The sequence below is a fragment of the Podarcis cretensis genome (assembly GCF_951804945.1).
Source record: "Podarcis cretensis genome assembly, chromosome: 6".
Lineage (NCBI taxonomy): Eukaryota > Metazoa > Chordata > Lepidosauria > Squamata > Lacertidae > Podarcis > Podarcis cretensis.
Window position 1 is genome coordinate 78448034 of NC_137175.1, and position 16231 is coordinate 78464264.

The 16231-nt window shown below is 42.1% G+C and overlaps 1 protein-coding gene and 1 long non-coding RNA gene across 3 annotated transcripts in view; one reads left to right on the plus strand and one right to left on the minus strand.

Annotated features, from left to right (window-relative positions):
* Window positions 1-14835, plus strand: part of LOC307218717 (putative ferric-chelate reductase 1) — a 28081-nt gene extending 13246 nt beyond the window's left edge. Inside the window, exons 6-17 of one of the 2 annotated variants that reach the window (XM_079981474.1) lie at window positions 88-105; window positions 624-809; window positions 1752-1853; window positions 2710-2854; window positions 5359-5472; window positions 7645-7757; window positions 8980-9066; window positions 9722-9819; window positions 12038-12096; window positions 13356-13493; window positions 13597-13622; window positions 14696-14835. In XM_079981474.1, coding sequence (XP_079837600.1) covers window positions 88-105; window positions 624-809; window positions 1752-1853; window positions 2710-2854; window positions 5359-5472; window positions 7645-7757; window positions 8980-9066; window positions 9722-9819; window positions 12038-12096; window positions 13356-13493; window positions 13597-13622; window positions 14696-14785 — 1176 coding nt within the window. In that variant the 3' untranslated portion in view covers window positions 14786-14835. The remainder of the gene's footprint in view (window positions 1-87; window positions 106-623; window positions 810-1751; window positions 1854-2709; window positions 2855-5358; window positions 5473-7644; window positions 7758-8979; window positions 9067-9721; window positions 9820-12037; window positions 12097-13355; window positions 13494-13596; window positions 13623-14695) is intronic. The other variant, XR_013840030.1, reaches the window with a different exon arrangement.
* LOC307219018 lies at window positions 10905-12059 on the minus strand. The gene is made up of 2 exons (XR_013840262.1): window positions 11527-12059; window positions 10905-11493 (listed from the first exon to the last, which is right to left on the minus strand). It is a non-coding gene; the product is annotated as an uncharacterized lncRNA (long non-coding RNA).
* Window positions 14836-16231: the final 1396 nt, after the last annotated feature.

Sequence of the window (16231 nt, forward strand, 5' to 3'; positions counted from 1 at the left end):
TCCCAGGATTTTTGACGGAAAAGCTGAGAAGTAAAATCCTTTTCCTTAACCATTTTTTTATGTAACCAATGTTCTTTTCTTTCACAGACCTTCTCCTCCACAACAGTAAGTGTTTGATCTTTGCATTTTGTTTTAATGTGACTTGTTTCCCACTTCATCCAAGCCCATTTCTTCCATGTCAGAAGTAACCTAAATATGTTTCTTTTGGAGAGGACAGTCGTTGTGTCCGAAACCCAGGCTCGCTTCTAGGTAATGTATGGAATTGTGCTATAAAGGGTGCTGTAAGTTTGGCAAACTCCGAGAATCCCTCCAGTGGAAATGTCACAAGGATTGTGTATCGAAAGCATGCTAAAAACAAATGCAAGAAGGCCTGGCAGCATTTATGCACTCCAGGTGTGTGTGTCTGTGTGTAATGTGTTCATTATGGTTGCAATGAATCTATCGACTTACCTGGGACTTACATGTACCCCTGAACACACATTCAAACAGGATTCCATTTATTTATCATGTACCTTTAGACAGGTGAACATAGTCTTATCTTAGAGGTGGAATTAATATTTTAGGGATATAACTAACAGCCATGTTTATTGCTGATGATTGATGGTATCTACTCTTCCTTGCAGATCTCCACAGAGGAAGGGTGTGGCAAATACAAGTTCTGTTTCAGTAACCCTGCAGGCTGCAGCCCAAGCAACCCAAACTGTTACTTCATGTCATCTGCAGCATTAGGGAGCGATGCTTTCCAATTCGAAATCAGTGGACTTTCAGACGGATATGTAGCCATTGCCTTTTCTGATGACACCATAATGGTGAGATACTGAATTATTTTTATTTTTTTTTAAAAAAGATGCTTAGGGTCTAACTATATTACTTTAATGTACAAAGCTTGCAGCCATGTCACAATTTTTTTAAAAAATGTAGCCCTAGGTGCAGCAAACATGACAAAGGTAAAGCTAAAGGTAATAAGAGAGGAACAAGTTAAAATTGTGTTGTTTTCAACATAATTTCACAGGTGTTCACATTGCATTGATTCTGCATACAAATTTGCAAGATTTTAGTTCTTGCAAAAATTGAAAGCGCTATTTTTTTAAAAAAAACCTAAACATTAAGCAACCCTTAAAAAAAAAACAAGTAAGAAAAACTATTTGTATTGCGTTACATGTCGCTGAAAGTCAGCAGGGGGACACTGTAGATATTTTCACTCAGGTTCACATATGCAAATAAGGGATTGAAAGTGACGTTCAGTGATTGGAAAGTGTTACAGTTGCGTTGCAGTGGAGCTCTATATAAACAGGCTGGCTGAACCCTTCAGTTCAGTTCTGTTCTGGCCTGTGAATAAACAAGATGTCATCTGATATGTTCACCACCAACTTAACAAGCAATCCCTGTGGTTATGAAAGCATAGAGCATTTATGGACACCAGAGCAAGCATGAATGTAGGAACATAGTAAGATGCCAAATACCATCATACCATTGGTCCATCTTGCTTAGTTTTCTGTACGCTGAATGGCAGTAGCTTTCCAGGGTATCAGATCACATACCTGCCTTCCCTTTCCCCACCTCCATTCATTGTCATCAAAGCTTCTTCTTTTCTTCTGCAATATGCATCCCATACTCAAACCAGGTACACTTGGACATAAGGTACCCTTAGCTAAACTGGCAGATTTTCCGTGGGCTAGTAACATTAGAATAAACAAATATAGCGTGCACTCATTCTGAATAACAGGAGACTGTTTTGTATCTTTTCCCAGGGAGATGATGATGTTTATATCTGTGGTAAGAATGGAACAGATCGCATAGAGGTTCAACACGCCTTCTCAACTGGACGTAGTCGTCCCAGCCCAAGGCCTCTGGTACTGGAAATGTCTTCTGCTACCTCCGTTGTTTTTTTAAAGTATGATGTGTGGAACTATCAGGAGTGTGGGAAACCTGTGCCCCATGATTTCTTATTGGATGACAGCTCTCCTCAGCCCCAACCGCCATGGATAATTTTAAAAGTCATCCTTATTTATTTAAGGCATTTCTACACCACTTACTTAATTCGTATTTCTATGTGGTGTACATAAAAAATATATATCCACAGACAATAAACAATACAAATTCATCATAATGCCAGACCGCGAAAACTGGCCGCAGGCAGTGGGATTTGCAGTCAGACAACATCTAAAGGCCCATTGGCAGAAATGATTTGATCTCTGCTTAATAGGGCAAAGATTAGATGACGATCATCCCTTTCAGGGAAGTCAGTAAGCTTGAAGCCTATGCCGGAAACACCCAGAGTTCGATCCTTTTGTCTGATGCTGGAAATGAGTCAAACTAGTCAAACTGGAATAGCACAAGGGAATAGTGCCTTTTCATCCTGAGTTGTAGTGGTGGGTTTTTCAAAGAATGGGAAAGAATATACCGGTAGGTTTTCTTCTCAGGGGGGTTGAGGTGCAATAATGATGAATCTTCAGGATTTGTATAAACTTATCCCCTTTTAGCTCTTTATTATAGGAAGAAGGCAGATACACAAAATTGTGGATTGTATCTCCACAATTAGGTGAAAAGGCAGAGATATTATAATAGCATCACATTATTTTACTTGATTATTATGAGTTTATTCATTACTACTGTGTCTAGTTCTATAAGTTTATGTATAATGGTCAAAATGACTGTGACAGATAGCTTTGCTCTGTGTGTGTGTGTGTGTGTGGTGTGTGTGTTTAGGGTAACGTGGACGTTCTGACAACATCCTTCAGCGAGGGAATTATCAGGTGTTCTTTCATCTCGAGAAACCCCATATCAACCCAGCCAAGAAGCACTGACAGTTTGTATTACGTATTTCTGGCTTTTGGGCCATCGCACGCTGATGGTGAGTTCCACATAGAAACTGGAAATGGGGACAGTGTTTACAATAGCAACTGCATACAGAATTCTGGAGCTCAAGGCTTAAAGAGCCTAATTGTAGCAAATGCCTTTACTTGTAATAGCTGGAAGGCTTTTATCGCTCCAATATCGTCTGCAGATACTTAGAATGCTAATGGTACTCAATCAAAACATGTTATAAGATGCAAAGAGATCTTAGATTCTTGCCTAATCCTCAGACTAGGAGTGTTGTTGCTCATATACCACCCCCCAAAAAAAAACCTACCTATGCAAAGAAGAAGAAGGAAACAGGACTTACCAGCAAGCTTGGGTGGAATGCTAAGTTTTGTGGAAGAACAGAAAAAAGCCCAAAGGGTAGGGATTCCTCTGCAAACAACTCGTTAGGGTAAGCACGCTCAGTGGCCATGGACTGCTGACTTGAGGATAGGATACAAAACCATATGTGGAATGTTAATCTGAAGTAAGGCTTAATAATAATAATAATAATAATAATAATAATAATAATAATAATAAAAATAATATAATTTTTATTTATACCCCGCCCTCCCCAGCCAAGGCCGGGCTCAGGGCGGCTAACAACCAATAATAAAAACGAGTTGAATGAATACAACTTAAAAACAAGATTAAAATACAACATTAAAACATAAAAAACATTAAAATGCAGCCTCATCACAGGAGGAGAAAGGAAAAAAGAAAGAGGGGGAGGGAATCAAATTGACTCCAAGCCAAAGGCCAGGCAGAACAACTCTGTCTTACAGGCCCTGCAGAAAGAAATCAGATCCTGCAGGGTCCTGGTTTCATGAGACAGAGCGTTCCACCAGGCCGGAGCTAGTGTTGAAAAAGCCCTGGCTCTGGTTGAGGCTAATCTAATTTCCTTAGGGCCTGGGACCTCTAGGGTGTTGCTATTTATGGACCTTAAGGTCCTCCGTGGGGCATACCGGGAGAGGCGGCCCCATAGGTACGAGGGTCCTAGGCTTGAAACTGAACTACCAGTGCCTTGTTAAGGACAGGGCTGGCCTGAGACATTTTGCTGCTGAAGGCAAAATGCCCCAGCAATGCCCTGTTGCTGATCTGAGCTCCTGCCCGGCCCCTGCTGTCACATGTGTGCTTCCATCGCCAACCTCACCACTGCAATGGCACCCTGACACAGCGTCGGCAAGCAGGGTGCAGCAGGTGAGAGGGCGGCAGCAGCACTGTGGTGGAGCTGGCAGTGGTGCCACCTGTTATGTACTGAAGTTCTCACCCTGGGCCAGCAGGGGGATACTGTAGATAGTTATGCAAATAAGGGATCGAAAGTGACGTTCAGTGATTGCATAGTTTTAGAAAGTTGTTACAATTATGTGTACTGGAGCTCTATATAAGCAGGTTGACTGAGCCCTTCAGCTCAGTTCTGTTCTGGCCTCTGAATAAACAAGAGCTGTTTGAAGAATCGCTGTGTCATCTGATATGTTCACCCACAACTTAACACCACGGTCAGGGAGGGGCACAGATCTGCCACCCAAAGCAGATGGCTTCACCTTGCCTCATTGAAGGGCCACCCTTGGTTAAGGAGATGGTCGGGTTCATCAGATGCAAGCAAAGTTAGGGTTTTAAAAGCACAAAGTCTAGCTTAAAAACAAGAACAATTTATGATTCGTTCTGAATCATAAATAACCTTGCCTTCTCATAACTGAAGATTTAAACACAGTTTTGGTTAACATACAAGTCAGTACCTACTTAGGTTGTGCACAGTGCTTCTCTTACAAAGCTGATCATGCTTAGACCAAAATTTCTAGGCTACCAGCTCTGAAAAGTATAAACAGTTTGAGTTGTGGAAATGGAAACACCAGAGAGTGTGGTGGTGCTAGAACCATACTCCACACTTGCCCTAAGTGTAACTTTGGATATTTTTTGGAAATAGTCCATAGCTTAGTGAAGCAAATATTAGCACCTGTAGCCTGGGGCTGAGGTGCCCATATGCGGTTCCTCTCCTGAAGATTTTATTCTTGTTTTGCATTATCAGTATTATCTACTTTACTATGATAAAGTGTTAAGTTTGGAAGACCCAGTCATCATTAACATTCACAAACTTTTTTATTGATGATAATCAGCTAAATAGTTTGAGGATCTATACAACTGTGTAACATGCTGAAAACAGCATACTTAGAGAAATCAAAGATTGGAACTGAGGGAAGCCGGGGGGTGGGGGTGGGTGGGTTTTGTGTGGGAGGGTGGGAGGAAAAATGGGGAAAAAAATAAGGATGATATGTTTCTGGATAATATGTTTTGTTTTAATTTTGAATAAAAATTAAAAAAGGAAGACCCAATCATCTTCCTTAACGATGCCTCTACAGAACCTTCTTGTATACTTGAGACCTGTTGACTACAAAGAGCTGTTGATTTTTAAATACTGTCGATAGCTTTGTTCAAGCAGGAATTCATTTTATAGCAAGAGGCCCTGTGATAACTAGTTCTTCTTCTTCTTTTTTTAAAAAACAAAAACACTTGGAGGGATGATACGGAAACATCCCAGGACACCCTTTATTACTGATCAGAAGGTGAACATTTCAAGCTTTGCAGCAGTAGGTGGGACCAGTTCTAGACCCTTGATCATCAAAGCTCATGGTAAGTAACTGTTTTGAGAGTGGAGTCCCAAAGTCTCTTTCCATTCCACCTCTTGCAGTACCTCCTGTGAGAGATGCTCCTGGTGGCTCTTGGTCTTGTAGATAGATTCCGTACATGTTTAAGTGAGCTCAGTTTAGTGGGGATGGATTAGTTGCTTTGTGTCTTTGTTTGTCCCTCCACTCAAGTTCTGATAAAGGTAAAGGGACCCCTGACCACTAGGTCCAGTCATGACCGACTCTGGGGTTGCGGTGCTCATCTCGCTTTATTGGCCGAGGGAGCCGGCGTACAGCTTCCGGGTCATGTGGCCAGCATGACTAAGCCACTTCTGGTGAACCAGAGCAGCGCACGGAAACGCCGTTTACCTTCCTGTCGGAGCGGTACCTATTGATCTACTTGCACTTTCACGTTCTTTCGAACTGCTAGGTTGGCAGGAGCAGGGACCGAGCAACAGGAGCTCACCCCGTCGCGGGGATTCGTACCGCTGACCTTCTGATCAGCAAGTCCTAGGCTCTGTGGTTTAACCCACAGCGCCACCCATTGTGTGTTCAGACCCAGAAACCTCCTGCCTAAATAAACTCACACATGACTCAAATTTTGGTTTTGGTTTTTGGCAGAATTTATGCCACAACTTTATTGATTACAGAAAGTGATTGGTTGCATAGGCTCTGGTTCGACTAGCTCCCTGCCATGCAGGTAGCGCTGACCCAGGGTTCCAGCATAGGTCAGCCAAGGGTGAACACCCGGATAAGCGGAAAGCCGGGAACGGGCTAACTCTGCCGCCCAAATGTCCCCCTGGACTCAGGCACAGGCACAACCCCCTCTCAGGGGTTGACCAAACCATCAAGTCCCTGGATTCCTTTAATGGAATACCCTTCACATCCCTATCACCTGAACCAGAGCCTATCTGCAACCTTACGAGTTGTGACGATTTGCTACACAAAACCCAAATGGCAACAGCCAATCAGCCAAGTGGGGAAAATTCCTGCCGTGCCCCTGTCCCAATGACAGAAGACACACAACGGCATAGCAAGGTCAAGCGCAAAGCCCCCAAAATAGGGAGAGGTGGGTGGGTGTTCCGAATGCACGCGCCAAAAGAGGAAGCTCTGAGTCACGTGCATGGGTATATATAGGTCCCTTGATCCGTTTAGCTTGCCTGATTAAACCCAGCATCCATTGGCCTGATTAAACCCAGCATCTAGGGACCTACCAATTGGGTGTTGTGGCTATTCAATTAAACCCACCCACAACACAGAGTTTGGTTGCCAGATCTCACCGCAACACGTGCCCTCTTTAAGGGAGGACCCGATTTATCATCATCCTGCATGTCCATTTTAATTTTTAAAAGTCATTAAAATCACTTATTGTCCATTCATATTTCCTTACAAATATTTCTAGAATCCTGCTAATGTATTAACCTGTGTATATTGCTTCTGTATATATGCAACAAAGTCCTTCCAGTCTTCTTTAAACTCGTTGTCGTCTCTTCCTCTTAAAATCAATGTCAATCTTGCCATTTCAGCATATTCCATTAATTTAACTTGCCAATCTTCTTTAACTGGGACACCTTCTTCTTTCCATTTCCTACTAAGGATCGCGCTGCTTGCTGAGTAATTTGAGAGCTGCTTTATCTTATAAACATGGGTGGTGCAGTACCCTACGTCGCCTGTAAAAACAAAATAAAGTACATGTCAGTTTACTAGAGAAATGGTACATCTTCCAGAATAGCTCCTAGAGTTTTGCCAAACATATATTTATTTTTATTAGTAAATATACGTTCTATTTTTCTTGTGTTCCTTTGGCGTAGAAGAATGATGGGCATACCAATGTGTTTGTGAGACACAACACACTGTACACTTATTTATCTGAGGTACTTGCAACTCCTCTTCAATGGAAAAGAGCTCTCAGAGTGACTCACAACAATCACGAAACAAGATGGCCCCTGCCTTCATGCTTAAAATCTAAAAGATAGAACACAAAAGGATAGGAGATTGGGACAGAGGAGGGAAAACTCCCCCCCCCCCCACAAAAACACACTCTTGAACACTTAATGAAAACCTTGTAATTTTCGGGCGGGGAGCAGCTGAAGCAAGTTCCATGGAGCTGCTCCTTCTCAGGCCACTGATAATTTGGTTTTTCTTTGTCTCCATGTGTTTTCTTTGCTTCTGTTCTAAGGAGCCCTCATGTTGATCGCTTGGATGACCACAGGCAGTGTGGGAATGATATTTGCCAGGTACTTGAAGAAATCCATCAAGAAACCTCTCTTGGGTAAAGATATTTGGTTTCAGGTACGCACATTAATAGATCTATGGTTGGGTAGAGAGGACTGTTAGGTTGGACCCTACAAACAGGGGACTAGAGTAGTTTCAGATGGCGAAATCGCATTCAAGCTTTGGGATTGCACAGATCGTAATAGAAGTGTGTGCACATCTTCAGGTGTTTTTTTCTGAGTTCAATGCAGCAGCAGCAGTAACCACAATCCAACCACCGCTATTTGTTCTGATTCTGCGGTAAAGTTACTGTTTCTCCAGAGAAAAGAGGCAGAGCAAATGGAGGTGTGGATAAACCCTCAGATTTTTTTTAATTTATTGAATTTTATAACAATTAATGATACAAATCTCATTCATCATGTTATTTACAATTATTCTCCCTCCCCTCCTCTGGACTTCCCTCAACTCCCTCTCTGCTGAAAATGCTTCAGTGGGTGACAGTCACCATGGTGTTTTCCACTCTAACAGATCTTTATATTTTTCCCACACTCTTATTAATGACTTTCCTATTATATGGTTTGAAAAACCTTTATGTATTTTCCCTTTCCCATACCATAAATATGAGTGCCAGCCAAATCTAGTGTCGTGTCCTTCTAAGTTCTAACTTCTAACTCTTCTTCTTTTTCCAATTTTATCCAATCCCTTATCCATACAAGACATGCTGCTTCAAAATACAATTTCAAATCTGGGAGAGAAAAGCCTCCTCTATCTCTTAAGTCTGTTAGTATCTTATGTTTTATCCTTGGTCTTTTCCCATTCTAGATAAAATTTGAAATATCTTTTTGCCATTTTTTGAAGGATATATTGTTATTTCTGAAATAGAAATAGTATCTTTGGCAAAGCACTCATCATTATTGCTGCAATTTTCCCTAACGGGAAGATTCATCCTTCCCCAGATTTCTAGAAGCCCTCAGACTTTTGAGTCTTACCCTGTTCTGCCTGTAGATGGTGAAAGTGAATTGGCTATTTTAAAGAAGGAACCAAGGCCACTGAGAGACTGTTTCCCCATCTGTACTATATATTTAAGGCAGTAACATTCAACTTTCAACTGTCATGGCTTCTTCCAAGGAATCCGGGGTACCTCTTTGAGAACTGCTGTTCTGTGAGGGGGAATGAGGGTTAAAAATAAAAAATAAAAATGGCTTTATACATATCTATTCTATATAATGGCAATAGACCAGTTAATCCTTCACTTTTCGCTGGTTTGCAATCTAATTTAAGCACATTTTTTCCCTTTCAGATCCACTTTTTGATGATGTTGCTAACTGTCGTGGCAACGGCAATCGCTTTCATATTAAGCTTTGTGGCAGCAAATGGGTGGAGTGAAGTAAGTTTAGCTTTCCTTGATTTCTACAGCGCCTAGATCCCTGCTGAACAACTTACTTTGATGAAGGGTGATGAAGGAGGCTGATGATAGAGCAGGGTCCAATTTGCTACCCCTTTCCAAAGCAGATTGCCAGCAACCTATAGCCAAAGCCAAAAAGACGTGCAACACACATATACTGCAAGACACCTCTGAGTTAGCAGCAGGGACCCACATGGTATCTTGAGGGTGCAGAAAGTGTTGGATTCAGCACAATCCTCTGCATATTTACTCATAAGCAAGCATGCTTCCGAACTGTTCATTGGGACTTACTCGTAATTGTGTGTTTTGTGATTGCAGTTTAAGTTTTAAGTAATAGTGGTTGGTTGTTTTTTAAAGGAAATGTCATCTAAAAATGCCCCGGAAATGGTGGCATGTTAAGAGATGTCAAACCTTCCTGAGTGACTGTACAGAGAAATAGCCGACTGACCACTTCTACCTATGGGTGGCAGCTTCCTTTTTCGTTATACAATGTTCTTTGCTGCCCCACGGTCCCTTTGCAAGGACATTGAATGTGAACAAGGATTTCCTACAAGAAGAATTAAGATGCAGCCTTTTCTAAAGGAGAGGTGGCTTTTGCAAAGCGTAAATAGGACTCATACCCTTTTCTCTCTGACAGAGTGCAGGAGCCCATGCTGTTATTGGATGCATTGTCCTGATTCTCTCTTTGATTCAACCAGCCATAGCTTTCTTCCGACCATCTCTTCAAGATAACCGGTCAGTACATCAAATGTAATTAATGAGGTAAAAAATAAATAAATACTTCCTTGAATTGCAGAGGCATTATGCGCTAAATGGGCAGAACAGCCTTCCTCAAAAAGCTGCTTTGGCTCTGAGCTGCATACCACAATGTGTTGGTCATCAGTAACTCAGCACAGTGACAGCTGGATGCTAGCTTCTTCAGAACTGCCTGTGGCAGAGTAAAAATATATTCATCGTAAGATCTCAGGGAGGTTCGCAGAAGCTACCCTTTCCCATTATCATTTCAGAAGCACTGAAATTATAGGGTTTTCTTGATTTTTAATTGTGCTGAGCAAAATTGTAAATACAGACAAGTGTTATTTTTAGCCATTTATTTCTCATAGAGCTTTTTTTCAATCAGAGCTCACAGGAACGGAGTTCTGGCACCTTTTAGGGGTGTTCTGGCACCTGTTTTGTGAGCTACCTGCATAGCCACTGAGCAACCAAAACCATCAAATGCCAACAGTGCCCTTCAGCTCTCTATATTGGACAAACAGGACAATCCTTACGCCAAAGGATAAATGGACATAAATTTGACACCAGGAATCATAAAACAGAGAAACCAATAGGAGAACACTTCAGTCTCCCAAGACATTCTATACAAGATCTTAAAGTAACTATCTTATTGCAAAAGAATTTTAGAAATACACTTGAAAGAGCAGTTGCTGAGTTAAAACTCATTACCAAACTAAAAACTATGGAGAGACCTGGTTTGAATAGAGATATTGGATTCATGTCCCATTATACACGCTGAAGCTAATTTTGGTCATCTATCCCTTTAAAAATCCCTTGCCCTTCCCTGTGGAACCAACTGCCATCATTAACAGTCATCAACAGTTATAAAGTTGTAGCAACCTCCACTTCAGAGTATCTGAAGAAGTGTGTATACACACGAAAGCTCATACCTAGAAAGCTTATACTTAGTTGGTCTTTAAGGTGCTACTGGAATTATTTTTTATTTAAAAAATTGTGAAATATTCTTTTAAAGACTGTCTTAAGACAATAAGACTTGATTCTCTTAAGGGAGTTCTTTTTGGATCATCTTTTAATAATTTCCTCCCCTTTCATCTTGTTATTTATTACAACCAAAACCAGTTCACAACCATATCTGGGATTAGGCAAAGCTAATGGGGCTGAAGGCAAGGCCTTGGCACTTCTAGAACTAGATAACAATGAGATCCTGATTCCATAGCTCTGTATTTTGCCAACTGTGCAGTGTGCCAGGAGTAGCAATGGAATTCCTGGCACAGGGCATGGATGGTGGCCAGCTTACAAGATCTTTTTGGCATCCAATGTGGAAGGTGAATCTGAGTTGGGGAATCTGTTTGACCCTTCAGAAGTTCTTGGGCTTCAATTCCCATCAGCCCCAGTCAGCATGGCCAGTGGTTAGGGATGATGGCAGTTGGGTGTCCAACCATGTCTACAGGGCCACAGGTTCTCCATCCGTGTGAGAGCTCTTTGTGTCTATGCATATGTACGTTGGGGAAGAGGGACTAGTAGGTGTCTTGCATGCTCTCTCCCTTACGCTCTCCCTGTGAGATGTACTATAAGTGGTTTTAATTCTGCCCCCCTCTGACAGCATTGTCAGAATCACTGCTGTGTAACTCAAGCCTGTTAGCTAGGCCCGCTGTTGTTGACCACATCCAGTGCCTTGTTGTTTTCTGGCTCACGGTAAAAACAAACCAACCCCTATTGCATTTGCCGAAAGATAATGCTTTGCTCTGGTGCAGTGCCTTTAGGACTTACAGAAAACAAATCTGGAATGTGAACTGAATACAATGGTGTGCATAAAAAGAGACCTGCTGGAGCAGAATAAAGAGCCATCTCATTCATCATTGTGTTTCATGCAGATACCAGCCAGATACTTTATAGGAAGTCCTCAAGCAGAACTTGAAGGCACCAGCATTCGCTGCTATTGCACCCCACCAATTTGTAGTCAGTGGCACATGCCCTCTGAACGTGTTTCAATAGGCTAACAGCAGCATTGCTGTGCTCCATTTCCCCCAGTGGCAGCCATAGGTGTGCTAGATGAGTTCTCCACCTCCTATTTAGTAGAACTGAACCTTACTGCCCTCTCAAAGTCTGCTCCGACACGAAGAGAATGCAATGGACAGAGTAGGCATGATGTAACCAGCTGATGTTTACTCCTTGGGAGCGCAAAGATATCTAACAGTGTTTTGCATTGCACCAACAGGAGGTTTATTTTTAATTGGTTTCACATGCTAAACGCATTAGTCATCAAAGTTTTGGCAGGTAAGTGGATGGGTGCTTCTGTTGTAACTTACAAGTAGGGTGCTTGATTCCCACTGCGGAAGGCAGTCTAGAAAGGCGCAAGGCTAAGGTGATGCGGCACAGAATGAGATGCCACCCACCTCAGTAAAATCAGGTCAGCAGCTGCAGTGGAATGTGAACACCCTGGTCCTAAGGACACATACTGAGAAACTCCAGCAATAGGTAGATACCTGGAACACAATAGCAGGTAATATACATAAGCAAAACTCGACATGACTTAGTAGCTCCAAACACGTGTGTTCAAAATCAGGCTGCAGGGAATCTCTGTTTTTGTTTTGAACAAGAAAGATTCTAGCTTTGCATTGTCCAGAGAAACCTAAGTACAAGTGGGCCATTTCTGTTGCAAGGGCTCCAGGTTAACGTTTGCCAAAGTCAGACAGGACATACTGTATATCCATATTACAGAGATAATGGTATAACTGTATTTTTACTACTTATTTTTTGGGAGCCCTGCAAATTTTGTAGACTGGGGGGTAATCTTCGGACTATGGAAAGGCGTGACAGTTTTAAGTGGTAAAAAAACCCCAATGTATGTTTATAGGGCAGTATTCAACTCAGTCTTTGCCTGTGTAGAAGACCTTTTGCTTGTACAAGGCTTGTGGCCTTTCCTGTAGAATGGGCCTCCTAATTTTGTTCTGGAGTTTTCTCACACACACACCCCGAGCAGATTTGGGGAGGGTGCAGGGCATGCACAGAGAGAGGTGGAAACATTCCCATTGTGCAAGCGGAAGTCATTCCACGTGCGCAAGGTGTTAGCTGAACACTACCCAAAATATAAAAATTCAAGGAGGCAGGATTTCAGGGACACTTTATGAACCCGGTAGGGGTGGTGATAAAACTTCTCCTGTACCATTGCCCCCTGTAGCTGGGGGACTAAATGTATTGAATATTACGCCTAGTTTTTTTTTAATTAAAAATAACCAGCCAGTGTGTCTCCAACAGGCTACTTTTCCACATGCGTTTGTAGGTGCTTCCAGATGCTGTGGGTGTCAGTGTTCCTCATTCATGCAACAATGTTCACACAATGTCATGGATGCCGATATGCCACCCCTAAATCCCCCCCCCATTTGATTCAGATTTTATCTTTGCGAGGAAAATTTGATGTTAAAAACAACAACGTCCCAACCCTGTTGCTAAAGCAACCTGCTTGTGGTGTTAAGTTTCCACTTGGAAGCACCAGATCATGGAAAGGTCTAATGCCTCACCTCTTCTTTCTTTAGTTGCTGCCATATTTCTGGGACTGCGAATGCTCAGCAGCTCTCCTAGCCAATGGATGGTTAAAACAATGGGAGGCTTTGTGGCCTGGGAAGTCTTAGCTGCTATCCTGATGGATGTAACTCTGTGGTTGAAAAAGAAAGGTGAAGCTTGATTCGGATCTATGTCTAAAAAGATTTTCTTAACAAAGCACACAAGTAGGAATTAATAACATTCCTGTTTTTTGTTTTGCTTTGTATTTTACAGAAATGTATGAAGATTCAAACACCAAGGTAATCTTTTTGTTCTTGCAGGCATTATCAGTGTTTTGTTTTCTTAGATTTCTACTTGTGTGGAAGCTCCAAACCAGAAGGTTATTGGGAAAACCAAACAATATTGAAAATGTTGCTAGCTCTGCCCCACTTTAAGGAACCCTCCAGGCATTATTTTTATTATGCATGCATTATGATTTGTGCTCATGAGAGTATTGGACTGCTTATATGTGCAGCTCCAAAAGTTTGGGGGCAGTTATACTACTTTGTTTCCAGTCGGTGTGCATCCTGCAACTTCCTGTTGAAACCTTGCAATCACAAATATTCTGGTATTTATTTATTTATTTATTTATTTATTTATTTATTTATTTATTTTTCCTGCTTTTGTTGCGCTATAGCACAGGCGTGCCCTTCCGGACAGCAATAATCCAACAACATTGGGGCAGCATCACAGAAAAACTAATAATGTGGAATGGCATGTGGACAGTCCCGTATAAACCCACCACTAATGCAGTATTATTGCATCAATGGCATTTTGTAGAATAATACCCACCCCCAAAAAAAAGTCTGGAGGAAGCCTAAAAAAGCTAAGTTGCTTCAGGAAGGGGGAAAAGCAGCCAGATGGTGTTGACAAACTTGCCAGGCCACAGTTATTAGGTCTTCTCTTTTTTATGAACATCGATGAGCCGTTCAAAAGGAATACAGTGGTACCTCGGGTTACAGACGCTTCAGGTTACAGACGCTTCAGGTTACAGTTTCCGCTAACCCAGATATAGTACCTCGGGTTAAGAACTTTGCTTCAGGATGAGAACAGAAATCGCGCAGCAGCGGTGCAGCGGCAGTGAGAGGCCCCATTAGCTAAAGTGGTGCTTCAGGTTAAGAACAGTTTCAGCTTAAGAACGGACCTCCAGACCAAATTAAGTTCTTAACCTGAGGTACCACTGTATAGTGAACAGATTTTTCTCATGGAAGATCTCAAACTGTATATCATGTAGAGATTGTGATTAAGCTGCGTACAAACTGCGGAAATAAAATTCAAAAACTTATAACTGTTAAGCAGAATTTTCATTGTTTTAATTTTGTTTCCTTTCTAGGTGAAAACTGAAGTGATACTGCTGCTGTTGTACCTGTGTGGCAACCTGGCATTTTTAATAGCTCTGCTAATAGGTATTGGAAGTTCTTAAAATCGGTTTCCCATTTGGAGGAAGAATGAAAATGGCTTCTGCTCTTTTTCTACCCAGACAGAAATTTCCAACCTCCTCTGTGCAATTGTCTACCTGGATGTACCGACTACTTGTCGAAAGGCATTAACACTGATCATGAAAGTTGTCTGATAATGATTCTAAGGGAAACTAATTTACAAATGAAGCCAAATATGGCAGATGCAATTATGTGAGTGTGTTGACTTGAAATGCATCTTTAGTCCTGACCATGTTTGATGTACCTGAGCAACCTTTGGATATTGGTAGGGTTTCTTTTTCAAGCCATGGCAAGAGAAACTCTCCCCCTTCTTTTGTGATGCCATCTTAATCAGTTATTCTGTTACTTTAAATTTAAGGCTGGATTTACAATTTCACTCTCAGACAAATTCTAAGTACAGTGGTGCCCCGCAAGACGAACGCCTCGCAAGACGGAAAACCCGCTAGACGAAAGGGTTTTCCGTTTTGGAGGCACTTCGCAAAACGAATTTCCCTATGGTCTTGCTTTGCAAGACGAAATGTCTTGCGAGTTCCTGCGGGTTTTTTCCCCTCCCCCCCCTTTTCCTAAGCCGCTAAGCCGCTTATCAGCTGATCCGCTGATAAGCCGCTTATCAGCTGATCGGCTAAAAGCTGCTAAACCGCTAATAGCGCTAATCCGCTAAGCTGTCAATGGGCTTGCTTCACAAGACGAAAAAACCGCTATACGAAGAGCCTCACGGAACGGATTAATTTCGTCTTGCGAGGCACCACTGTACTACAGAGGCTTCATTAGTACTCCCCTTAACTTGACAAATGCAAGTACAATCAACACGCTCTTTCTACCACGCTGAGGTTGCAACCCTGCAAACATTTATTTGCAAGTAAACCCTACTGGCTGCTTTGGAATGCATGTCTGATTAAGACTGCAGTGCCTGTGTGGTCAGCTGCATGGAGATAAACACAGATCTCTCGCCTCTGCAGACTGCTCCATTCATTTCAGAGGTAGAACACAATCTGTGGTCACATTTCTTGACATGAGTTGTGCTAGGGAGCTCTTTCATCAGTGAACAATTACTGGAGCACAGCATATATTTAATTATGACAACCCCCAAATTAATCACATTACTCTCTTAATGTTTTCTCCCATGGTTTTGCTGTCCTTAAATTACTGATCTAGTCCAGCAGCTATTGGCAAGACCTTGGATCGTCCCAAGCTGCAAATGTTTTGTCACATTTTACAACTCAGTGCCAGTGTTCTAAAACAGTTAGCAATAGAAAGATGTTTGCATGGCGATTCCCGCCCCCTCCCACAGATGGAATAAATAAAGACACCGGACACCAGAATTTAGGTTAACGGGCGAAAAATGGCCACAACTTTATTGATTACAGGTAAGAGCAGTATTGGCTTTAGGCATTGGCCCTATCAGACTAACCGGTATAAGACCAGGAAGG